The 11,380-nt window shown below is 40.8% G+C and overlaps 1 protein-coding gene across 3 annotated transcripts; it reads right to left on the bottom strand.

Annotated features, from left to right (window-relative positions):
- Positions 1-3,138: 3,138 nt before the first annotated feature.
- Positions 3,139-10,891, bottom strand: tbx20 (T-box transcription factor 20). Of its 3 annotated transcripts, none has more exons than XM_042108301.1 (8): positions 10,455-10,891; positions 9,211-9,445; positions 8,442-8,606; positions 8,020-8,128; positions 6,365-6,523; positions 5,399-5,475; positions 3,960-4,078; positions 3,139-3,641 (listed from the first exon to the last, which is right to left on the bottom strand). In XM_042108301.1, exons 1-8 carry the CDS (start codon positions 10,579-10,581, stop codon positions 3,301-3,303), a joined length of 1,332 nt encoding a protein of 443 aa, XP_041964235.1. In that variant the 5' UTR covers positions 10,582-10,891; the 3' UTR covers positions 3,139-3,300. The 3 variants fall into 3 exon arrangements, with proteins under 3 accessions (XP_041964235.1, XP_041964236.1, XP_041964237.1); XM_042108302.1 differs by having other exon boundaries at positions 3,960-4,072; XM_042108303.1 differs by having other exon boundaries at positions 3,960-4,018.
- Positions 10,892-11,380: the final 489 nt, after the last annotated feature.

Here is an 11,380-nt window from a genome sequence, read left to right as displayed (position 1 = left end):
GCTCTATGGGATTACATTAGTCAATAATTGACAGTAGGCTACATATCAGTTCCGCCCCCTAAAGGAAGTGCATTTCAACTCAGTGGGCGCCCTGAGGCTTCTATGGTCATGCACAGGACTGAAAACAGGACCTACTTTACCCGGTATTCAAGTCCTCCCTGATAATATCTAAGTGTCTGTCACATAAATATTTTTGTTCATTTTTATATTTCACATGGAAATGGAAATTGGTTATGTAACTTGGTGGATGGTGGTTATTATAGCAGGTAATGGAGGATCCTATTTTTTATTTGACCTTTCAATGTGCTTTTAAATTATTATCCATTATTTTTTATCTGGTTATTTTAATTGCCAGAGATGCCTTTTGTTGTAAATCTAACCGCATCACTCGCCAACATCAAATGTCCAAACAGCAGTTGTGAAAAATACATCAATATCACTAGATGAAACCAAGGGCTTATTTTGGAAAAAGGTAAATGTTATTAAACTTTAACATATTAATATTTTCATTAGACAGAACATTGCATCATAGTTGATCACAGATTTCAAAATTTGGGAAATCACAGTCTCAGAGCATACATTTTGTTTGGGTGATAGAGTATATATTTGTCATTGTTTACAAATAACATCTATTTTTAAATGCTTGAAATATTACATTATGTCGTATCATTTTAGAGCAGAAATAAATATATTGCACTTAAAAATCATCCAAATGATGTTATGTTACCGTATGTCTAGGTTACACAGAACATGGAAAATAATACAATAATACAAGCATTAAAAAACACAAAATGACAAACAAACAAACAAAAAAACAGAGAAATCACTCTGCAGATCGACGTTCATAACTGTGCGTACAAAGTCTTCTTTCAGCAAGCAACAGAGTCCTTTCCTCCTTCAGCAAGTACGGTGCCATTATGGATGACATTATTACCAAGTCTGCAATGTCTTTTTTACATGACATCCAGGACCATAATCATACAAGTAGGGACTTCATCCCCTGGACAGAAATAAATTTGTAATTTTTTGTGAGCACCCACTGTAGATTCAACAGACTATAGCAAGAATGGCATCATAGATTTTCAAAGAGTTGGCTTTCCATGCAGATACTACCAGAATCCCTTCAAAACACATCAATTTATGCCACATTTTTAGGTCACAGCTTGGGGGGAAGAGTGAAGACTGATCCTGTATTTGTTTTTTAATTCCCCATCAAATGCATCTTCTCAGAAAAAAAATATATTTCTCAATATATTCTGCCCAAGTCCAGTTAATTCAAAACAGATAGCATGGTAGATGTCAAATAAAAGAAATGATTTGATGAACAAGTACATTTTCCGCAATTAGCATTCTGCAGCTCCTCCGTGGATAAATAACAAAGATTCATCACTAGGTCATCTCTAACGTGGCCGAAGAGTTACACGTCTCCACTCATGGTTTACATTCACCGACACACACACACACACACACATTATCCTCTGTTTTAAACATGTCAATTTTGAGTGCTGTTCCATGATTAGCAGCTGATACACTGACACTGGTGGCACAAATGAAACTCATTTAGCCATGAAGTAGCCTGGTTCCCCTTGCCTGCGGTGTCGGAAGGAGCAAGAGAGAGAAGAGAGTGTGTAAGAGAGGGAGAGAGTAAGAGAGGGAGGGAGTGGGCACTGTGAGGCCATTAGTTACAGGTGTGGACTTCCTCCAAGGAGACTGTTGACATACTTGCTTGGAGATACAATAGATCAGCTCCATGGAGAGAATTAGAGAGCCAGAGAGTAAGCGTGGGGAAAGCTTGGGACTTCATTACAAACCTATAGGCAACCCATAACAAACACTAACACTGCCCATGGAAAGTGAATTGCGCTATTGTTAAGTATGCTGCTTTCAAATGGAACGCACAAGAAGTATCAGTAGGTGAGAATAAGGGGGAGAGTGGAAGCCCACTAGAACATAGAAGATGGTCTGCAGCCCTAGGACCAAAACATGTTGATTACAAGGGAGAAAGGAGCAAGCATCAACTAAATATATTAATTATAAACACTTTGTTTCCACTTTGCTGCAATGTTGAAATGAAATGAAAGCATGGACAGCTCTGTCAATCAAAACCTTTCGTATTTCCCCTATAAAACACACTGAATAGACAAACTAGACTCATTGCATTGCATCATCCATCCAAGTTCAAACCAGCATGATGTGCTTCTTCATATCAGCTGCTTGCAACTTCATCACAAATTGCAGTGATTGATGGGATATTTTGTACAAATGGAAAAGTGGGTTTAAAAACCAGACATGGGGGATGTGAAACGCCTTCCAGCCCTCAAGCCGAACAGCACCGTCACTTAGTCTCAGAGTATCATTCTGCACCATAAATGAGTTCAAAACAACAAGGAGTTAATGACCTTTTTTTTCAGTGGCAGGCATTAAATATTTGTAAGTCTGACATAGAGGTAGCACTTTTCCTTGCTGAGGAAGAGGACACAGGGGGTGGTCAGTATGACTGGACAGTCCAGAGCGCCGCCCCTGTTGGTTTAAGTGGACAGGGCTTTAGTGAACAGCGCTTTAGTGCATCACAGTCTGTTGAAAGTTCACATGTGTTGCAGGGTGGTGATGAGCCCTGTTCATGTCATCTACTCTGCATCTTTCAGGGTCGTCAGTCCATTCCATGCATTCCGGAGGGGGGGGGGGGGCGGAGATGGACAAATAGAGGGAGAAGGAGGAGACAGAGCAGGACACACAAGTAAGTCATCATGAGCAGCTGTCAATCATTTGCTGTCTCACCTTAGCTGAGTGGCCAGAAGAAGGGCCAGACAGAAACGCTTCTGTTGGTTTTGCTAGCAAGGTCCCCTTTGGGAAGAGCACTGTGTGTGTTCCTCAAGTCTCGTTAAAATCCACAATCCTCAAGTCTGTTAAAGTCTCTCTCGCCGTGCTCCAACTGTGCTGAGTACTGCTGCAGCAGTTCCGCGTCATTGAGTAGTCCGTTTCTTCTAAAGTTTATACTCACACTATTTACAAGGAGGACTTATTAAACATGATACATGATATCCTTGTTTTTTGTTTTGTTTTATCAGTGTGGGTGTGTCTATGTGAAGTTTGTGTGTGTATTCTTGCGTGTGTTTATGTTTGTCTTTGTATGTGCACTTGTATGTGTGTGTGTGTGTGTGTGTGTGTGTGTGTGTGTGTGTGTGTGTGTGTACACACCAGCGATTATGCACCGGAGAGTACACACGAGATATAAAGAGAGAAGATCACAGGGCCACACGCATCAGCAATCCCATCAATCCCCTCTGCCAATCACGGCAGTCATACGAACGGCGTCATGACGGTGGAGGAGTGTCGCAGTCCCTGGATGGCGGCGTACGGGCCCTGCTGGAAGTAGTGGTGGTAGCGGGGCATGTGGAAGGAGGGGAAGGTGGGCCCACTGCCCTGCATGGAGCCGGCCAGGGCCGAGGGCGTGAGGGGCACCCCCAGGCGGCTGTAGGGGGGTAGGGAGCCCTGGATGGGGTGGGGCAGGGGGCTGCCCAGGGAGGCCGTGCTGGAGCTGATGGCCGAGAGGGACTGGGGGTGCTGGAAGCCGGAGAAGCCCGAGGTGGTGGTGACCCAGGAGCTCAGAGAGAGGTTGTCTGAGGCAGTGAAGGCTGAGCCTGTGGGACAAGGTACATTACAGCATAAACACATTCCTCACAGCAAACGTTTTGTGTACTAAAATCATTTTGCAGTACAAAGGGCATTATTTAGAAAGGTTTATTACAATATAATAAAAAATATATATAATAATTATTATCATTATTTATAAGTATATTATTATTTTTTTTTTTTTTTTTTTTTTTTTTATTATTTAATACTTGTAGTAACAGTAGTGGTAATAGGGGAATAGCAGTTATACGGCCAGTAGTATTAATGTATGAAATTCACTGCGCCTTTGGTAATCTTTCTAAGGAAACAGAGAGAGAGGGCCTTACCCCTGCCGTGTGCGGAGAGTCCGTCCTCGCCGATGCCCTCCTCCTCGCCTGCGTATGTCCTGATGGGTGACCGGGCGTATGAGTGCTTATGGATCAAATTCTCAACACTTTCCCTGCATCAAAACCCAAGAGACGAGCCCAAGATATATCTCTACTTTCACAGAAAATAAAATGCACACAAAAAGCTATAGGTGCTTTCACCCAAAGTAATGCTGGATACAATGGATGGCATTGGTGATTCATGCCCCTAGCAGTAAGCTGCAAGGGCTGTGTACTGACCACTAAGCCACTTTAGGATAAAAAGGGACACAGTGGAATATGTCTCTTTTGCCGATAATCAGAAATTGCAATGACCTCACCCCCCACACACAAACGGCAAACATCAACATTTAGTCACATCTGTATCGTGAGTAATTTCTGCTTTTTTACACACATTTTTTTACACACATGTTCACACAGTCGTACTGGAGAGATTCTACACTACACCACAACACACAGCTCACGACATGTCATGTAACAAAAATAGCATAAACAGACACACAAAAAAGGATCTTTTAGCACCCACAAACAATACTTGAAAGGGAGGGTTTTCAGAGAAAAAAATCACACACACCACCAAACACACACACACACACACTGCCCTTGTTCCTTTTTTGATCTGTAAGTACATTAGTTCACGTTCGATTAGCCTCTCCTTAGGCAGCCCCCCTCCATGTATGGGAGAGGGCAGCACAGGCCTAAGAGTCCCCTGCATCACAAGGGCCCATGCGTCCACATTACGGCCCCCCAATTAGGTTAGGAAAGTGCAATATCTGTCAGCGGTGCAATACAAATATGTGTGTTTTTATCAGCGGCGCGCTGGCGTGGAGGGGAGAGGGCCCTCGCAGCTCCTGCCGGCCCTGCTACGTGGGTGGCTGGTTTCAATCAGTCACAGCAGCCAATCGAATTATGCCATGTTTTAGTGCAGCGGCCGACTCCAGACTAATGCGATTTCTGCAGCTCCCCAAAGATCAATTGATCACATCTAATTCACAGCCTTCCCAAAAAACAGGAAGAGTGAGAGAGGGAGTGTGTGTGTGTGGGGGGGGGGGGGTAATTTCTTTTTTTTTTGGTGGTCTTTTGGTTGTCAGGTTGGAAGTGGGTTGTATAAATGCATTTAAGTACTGAATATGTGAAAAGGTACTGGCATACACACACATACACACACACACACACACACACACATTCTCTCTCTCTCTCTCGCTGTCTGTCTTTCCACTGTAGCGCAGATATTTTCCTACACCCGAAAGCTTGGCACGCCAGCCGGTTAGACACACACAACCACCCACACACACTACTGTAGTGCAGATGTCATCCCCGCCTGCCCAACACTCTCGCTTTCTTATCGGATCTGGGTCAGAAACAAACACACATTAAAGAGAACAGAGAATTCTTAGTACCTCTCAATGTCCGTGAGTCTGGAGGAGTCTCGGAAGCCTTTGGCAAACGGGTTGCTGTCAATCTTTAGCTTGGTTATCTGTGGAGCAGGATGCCAACAACAAGATTAAAACTCATTCTTTCTATCTCTCCTACTCTCTCTTTTTCTCGCTCTCTTTCTCATTCACACACACACACACACACACACACACACACACACACACACACACACACACAAATTCAAACATACACATGCACACATGCACACACACACACACACACACAGACACATAATCAGTCACTCATATGTATGCACATATACTGGTATGTGTACAACACTCCTCCTCTGTGTGTGTGCCTCTGTCCCTCTATCACTCTCTGCCCCCTCCAACTCCCTTTTCTTCTACCCCTCTATCACATCATAACGCCTCATGTAGACTAAACAAATCTGGGCCACTGTTGGCCTCTGGGATGCTGCGTCAAAAGCCCACTCGCATGCCTACTCCATCCCAACACACAGAATGACCATAAACACACGCAATGCTCCTCAACCATTCTGTGTACAGCTTTCAAAACTTACGATAAGATGCACACAGACATTTACTGTCAGCTATGTGCGGCATTAAAAAAAATAGAAGGATTGCCAAGCTTTCCAAGACAGGAATTGGATGAAAGTAATTTGCTATACTGTCACTAACAAGACGTCTCTTTCATTCGTGGAATGCCAGTTCAAAAAATAATATTTCAAAGAAAATTTAGATGATCTTAATTCTTAAATTACTGAATAATAAACCATCAAAGTCAGAAAGCCTCAATGCCACCAATGGATTACCCTGTTTGAATGACAACATTTCAGCCCTTTGGGACAATAGGACAAGAGTTCACTAAAGAGCTTTTCCTTTTTCTTTTCAATATTTTGTTATGAAAATATACCACTTAATGGTCTTTATTTCCTTGCTGACCTCAGATGCTGTGACCTTTGAACTCACCAGCTGGTTCTGGTAGGCGGTGACGGCCGTGAAGACTGTCTCTGTGAAGATGAAGGTGCGGAACTCCTCGGACTTGAGATTGAGCAATGAGGCGGTGTGGTCCTTCTTCTTGATGATGTGGACCCTCGGCTGGTACTTGTGCATGGAGTTCAGAATAATCTGCAAAGGAGTACGAAAAAAATATTTTACAACACCAAGACATCACTATACATACCAACTAAATATTCAAATATGATAATCTGAAGCTCCCTCTGAATCAATAGCTATTTGTGTGTGGTCCCAATATGCAATAATAATTAATAAAGTTGTGGTTTTGACAGAAATAAACCTTTTCAAAGACATGGTTACAAAAAATGGCAAAAATATGTTTTCTTCAAAAATGTCAAAACGTAATATGACATAGCAGTGTATAACAGGAAACTAATTCACATCCACTATAATTTTGAGTTTTGGTGAATGTGAGAATGACAGAAATAAATACATTTTATTTCGAAATTAAAATCAAACCAAAAATGTATTATAACTGTGTAATATAATTATATCATAACAATGTCCTAACCCTCAGTGTTTCCCATTCTGCACATTCAATTTATTGTAATATTATTCTTCCTTTAATATTGTTATTTTTTTCCATTTAAAATACGGAGCATATTTAGACCTTTCATGTACTAGGATTTGTGCGTAGGTCTCTGATTAAATCAAATTCTTTGCTGTACTCCTCCAGGAAAAAAAGATTAATAAACAATCAGTCACTTGTATAACAGATCAAGTTATTAATGAGTCTGAAAAGTCAGTATTGTAGACAACCGGCAGAGTATATATTAACATCAGCATCAGCTATAATAAAACAAGGACCTCAAATCTTCCAAACACAGATAAGAATTTTCTAAATATTTTCTTTTCAGTTTGTGTATTCTAAATTGTATTTCCAAATGCCTATCCTGAAGAATAAATATACAGTAGCCTACTGTGGAAAGGTTTTATTCTCTGTCTATCCCCTACATTAGTGTGTCAATAAAAATATCACAATTATATCACACTGATTTTGTAAATTGTTCAATCAATTTAGTTTCGTTTTATTGCACTCTAAAAATATTGATAATTGGTTAGCAAAACTATGCATGTCTTTTTCAATGGACCATTGCATGCATTGTAGCCTACTATTTCAAACGTGCCGAACACTTTTGTTTTAAATTAATGATAATAACTGTATAATAGGCCAAATACGATAATAGGCTAATCTGTCGATATTTTCTGTGCAATTACATTTACTATGTATCCTTACTATCCATTTGTGTTTTTAAAAACCTGCCCATTTTTAAAGCGTTTTTGTGAATAAATTCGTTAAAATAGACTAGGTTACATTTTAACATATAAGGAGACACATAGGACAATGCGAAAAAACCATAGGGAAAATATGCTGTATTATTAAGAATACATAATAAGGCTGTATGTTTAAGCTCTTTTTTGCAGACGGAACATTTGCGCTGTTATGTCGAAAGCCCCGTTATTTGCCCGACTTCCAAAATGACATGCATAGTTTTAGCCTACATGTCATTGGCTGATCTGTTACGCATAATAAGCTGAAGTCAAAAGAAAACGAATGACTTAATGAATAAATATAGGCCTTTATCAATAAATAGTATTGTACATACATGTCCGTGTTGGTCCAGTTCGTTATTGGTGAGTTTGACTTTTTCGAAGGATACCATCTGTTTCAGTAACTGTTCCCCAGTAAAAGGAGAGTCTGGATGGACATACAACCTGCGAAACCATCAAATGTAATGCAAATTACTTAATTAAAATAAAGCTTACATAATTGGGTAGGCCATAAGATATGTTATTACTAATATGGACTATTGTTTTTTTTTTTTTCAAAGACTAGGCTAAATGTAGACATTTGGAATCACATTTTTCTCTAATCATTTAGGCTACATAAGTTATTTATTTTAATTAAAATAAAGCTATATCGTTTCTGGGTTAAAATAGTAGAACTAACGTAGTTGAAACATTATTTTCGGTCGTAACAACAGGGGAATGAATTATCGGTGAAGGGGATGGCGCAAATTCAACTCACCTTGCTGGCAAGGGGGGGTCAGCTTTCCCGGCCACGAGCCACGATGACCGGTGGTAGGCATAGCGATATCTTTTGTTGTCCACTGGAACAATGTCCATCAACACAATGTATTTGGCGTCAGGGTCGACTCCAGAAAAAGACACGCGGATAGTTGGAAACATTCTTCTGCAAGAGGGAGGAGGCCGGGTGATAAAAACGTTAGTTAAAAACGACAATGAATCATAAATAACTATATTTTCGTAGAACTCCTGTCTTCCCGGCCCTATTCCGTGATGGTGGTGTTAGATCATAGACGAAGCTACTTGACTATTTAGTAGGCCTAGGCTATCCAAGTTCAGCAGATGTCATGTAGACCTAACTAATTTTTCAGTTTAAAATGATGGTGGTGCTAGCCTAACAGTAAGCCTGCATGATATGTGCCATATAACCTATCTTAAAATAAGCTATTAAATGATATTGCACATCGACTTGGTGCATAACATCATAACAATGTTCGTGATAATGTCTGTGCGTAATTAAATGCGTAAAATATTTTGTGCAGGAAAAAGCTGGTTTTAAACCTCTTCACCTGTATGACACATAGCATAAATGATTAGGCTATGTTTACACAGAAGGTTTATATTTAAAGGACCATCCATATCATTCGAAATCATGCTGCGCCCAGAATGACAAAGTTGGCGTCAAAGTTTGCGTGTGGCTTTCAAAATAGGCTTTTGTCGTATGTTGTAGCCTTCGATAGGCCTTACAGGTGGTATACCATTACGCTCACCTTCCAGATTTGGTGATGATCATTTCCGTACCGAGGTCATGAAATTTATCCCAGAGCTCTTTGGTTTCCAGGCTGCAGGAAATTTTGGCCATCTCCTCACTCGGCACACCGGGAGTGGTGGGAATGAGGGGTTCGGTGCACACCGCCGGAGCCGGGCTGTTGAACTCGCCGTGAGACTCCAGGGAGGGCATCTCCCCCAAGCTCTGGTTGCAAGAGGACTTCTCCACAAATTGTTCTAAAAATGGAGAAGATACTGTATATGACACACCTCAACTAATTCGGTCCGACCCTCCAAAGTCATCACTGAGACAGTTGAAGTCCGAAATAAGTCAACTTATAATTTGCTGTTTTGCGACACGTAGCCTACAGGCCTGTTTTATGTCAGGCCCACATTATCATTAATCTGCTCCGTGCTCACTGTCTGTCACAATATGTTTACAGTCAACGGTGGCCTACATTTAATGTTGCTTTTTATAAACGTAACATTTTAACCGTTCTTTAAAACTATATGGACATGCTATTACGATACATTTCTAAAGGCTTTTGCACTCCTGAAAATATAATGCTCCTGAAAAAGAATGCGTCTGTATTGTATTGCATGTAATAGGCCTTTCTGTGCTTCACTTTGGACCACTGTGTTATAATAATGTTGTAGCATCCCAAATTCAAAAAGTGACAGTAGGCTATACCGATAGAAATCTTGTCAATTTTATTGTATAAATAATAGAAGGCTACTGTCATTTATTGGAACCAAGCAGAGAAAGGTTTGGTTTCAATATGCTGGAATCCATTTGGATAGAATGACGCACAACTTAGGATTCAATTTATCCTTTACCGAGGTATTTTAATGCATAATTCAAATCAGCAAACAGAGAGGTCTCATTTTCCAGAGAGAGAGAGAGAGAGAGAGAGAGAGAGCGAGAACATAGGCTATCGCAAACATGTTGACTGTTGCGTGTGTAAAAAGCGCTAGCCTCCAGGGAGTCCAGGCCTTGAGCTGCAGTTTTACAATTACATGTTATTTCAGAAATTGTATTAAGATGCGCTTTGCTTAGGGTCATGTCTTTCGTTTACATAACCCATTTATATGCGTGGTAAAATGTTCATGTGAATTATAGCTGTGGTTCACAGATTACTTGCTCCCACATGTAGCCACAAATAAAACGTGACAACAATCTGAATATGACTTGTAATTTTCATGAGCTGTCCTATTACATTCTGTTTTTAAGAGTTTCTTAACTTACCCAGTGGTTTGATTGTGTTTTCCTCCGCTTCCTTGTCTTTAGTTTTCCCGCTGGACATTAAAGCGGCTATGGAGAACGCATTTGCCCGAGAGGAGAGCTGCGGCTTCGGTGAGGCTGTGTACTCCATGGCGGTAAGATTGTTCTTGCGTTCTAACGCGTAAATACCCTTTCCGGTGGATTGTCAGTAGACAATGGATCATCTAAGGAAGGCACAACTGGTTTCAATTGTACCACCAGTTGCTAAAGACACATCTAATGTACAGTGGAATCTGGATAACACGAACAAATTAAAGCGCTGGTGTAAGTTGAAACCAAATCGGCGGAGACATAGCGCGATACCCTTGACAAGAACCCTTATGTTGGTCGGTCTGAGACAAGATCCTCATTGCGTCCGCTGGACACTCGCACTCCACTTAATTTTCAGCCCCCTTTCAGTGGTGCAGCAATCAGCCAATAGTTGTTTCGCTGTCGACGTCACTGCTGCCCAATGTCCTGTGAGTTGAACCTCAACAGAACACTCCTTCAAAAACAGCTTTCCTGCCCATTAAAAAATCCGTCAAAATGGAGAATCCGCAGTTTGACACTTAAACACCTGCCTGATGGTTGGAAACGCATGACATGGTTTGATAAAAACGAGGCAAGAAAATTAGAACAGTTCAGTTTGCACAACCCACATTTAGGCCTAACTCAGATAGGGCTTTATGAGAAACGTGTCTGATCGTTTATCTTTAGGTAAAATCATTTGGATACTCTATCAAACACACTTTTATACATTTATGAATAAATATATTTAAACGTAGCCTATGAAAGCTTTGAGTTGCCTAATGTAAAATCACTGTACGCCACTATATCTGAAGCTTGAAGAAGAAGATGAAAGCTAAAGTAACAACCCATAGTGGTATCCATTTATAGGGCTTGCTGCGTAA

This window comes from Alosa sapidissima, chromosome 10, assembly GCF_018492685.1.
Source record: "Alosa sapidissima isolate fAloSap1 chromosome 10, fAloSap1.pri, whole genome shotgun sequence".
NCBI classification, from domain to species: domain Eukaryota; kingdom Metazoa; phylum Chordata; class Actinopteri; order Clupeiformes; family Clupeidae; genus Alosa; species Alosa sapidissima.
This window is presented reverse-complemented; position numbering and strand designations above follow the sequence as displayed.